The sequence below is a fragment of the Notolepis coatsorum genome, assembly GCF_963971535.1.
Source record: "Notolepis coatsorum genome assembly, chromosome: 8".
Taxonomy (NCBI): Eukaryota; Metazoa; Chordata; class Actinopteri; order Aulopiformes; family Paralepididae; genus Notolepis; species Notolepis coatsorum.
The window spans coordinates 45189310-45190303 of NC_140172.1; the positions used below are offsets into that span (position 1 = coordinate 45189310).

Consider the following 994-nt stretch of genomic DNA (forward strand, 5'->3'; position numbering starts at 1 on the left):
AGAGAGAGATGAGAGAGAGAGAGAGAGCGAGAGAGAAAGAGAAGGAGAGAGAGAGAGAGAGAGAGAGAGAGAGAGAGAGAGAGAGAGAGAGAGAGAGAGCTGTGCGTGTTTGTGTTGGGCTATTGGAAACGTGGTTGCATTTGACTGACTGATCATATATTGATCGATGGCAATGGTGATAATATTCGCTAATGCGTGCCTTGTACATGTTTGCAAAATGTTTGGTATAGCGCCCCTAGTGGCGAAGCATCCACGAGCCGCTACTGGTGTGGGTATATATGTGTGTTTCTCTCTCTCCTCGTTGTGGCGTCATTTCCTCCTGTTACCTGTTTCCTGCCCACGTCGTTGCTCCCCCTTAGTTGTCTAGTAAGTGTAGTGTTTGTTTTTGCCTGTTTGTTTTACGTTCTCCAGTTTATTGTCAGTTCGTTTGCGCCATTTACTTTTGTTTCTTTGTGCTCTAGTCTTTTTTACTTTTGTTTGTTTGTGCTCTAGTCTTTTTGTTATCGTACCAGCAAGGCTGTTTTGTTATTGTCTGTTTCGTGTAGTGCTTGGTGAATCTCAGTAAAGAGTCATTATCTACACAAACTCTGCTGTCTCCGTTTCCTCCATTTACCAGTCATTCTGCAGTTTCCGGTGCTCTCCTATCATTCCGCATATTGGGTTCTACTTTTCCCCTCTACCTCGTAACACATGAGATTCCCAGAGTACCGTGTGTCACAAGAAAACAGTGTTCAACTGAAAAGGCATCTGTTTGGTTGCCCTTCCACATCCCTTTCAATTTGTTTCAAATGGTTATTTTGGTATTTGTGTCGAGATTAGAAACAAAGTTTAATCATTTGTAATTATTGCAGAGGTCATTTTCTCTTCCCAAAACTACATGGTGCAGCTTTCAAACTGGAATTGATCAAATGTCTGATCAAATGTCCACTTTTAAGTGATCGATTAAAACGAGAATTTATCAAATGTACACTTTTAAGACATATCCATAGCAGGT

The 994-nt window shown here is 41.4% G+C and overlaps 1 protein-coding gene across 1 annotated transcript in view; it reads right to left on the bottom strand.

Annotated features, from left to right (window-relative positions):
• Window positions 1–648, bottom strand: part of LOC311233436 (uncharacterized protein) — a gene marked incomplete at both ends in the record, with an annotated part of 36444 nt that extends 35796 nt beyond the window's left edge. Inside the window, one exon of the mRNA XM_084320404.1 lies at window positions 614–648. Coding sequence (XP_084176530.1) covers window positions 614–648 — 35 coding nt within the window. The remainder of the gene's footprint in view (window positions 1–613) is intronic.
• Window positions 649–994: the final 346 nt, after the last annotated feature.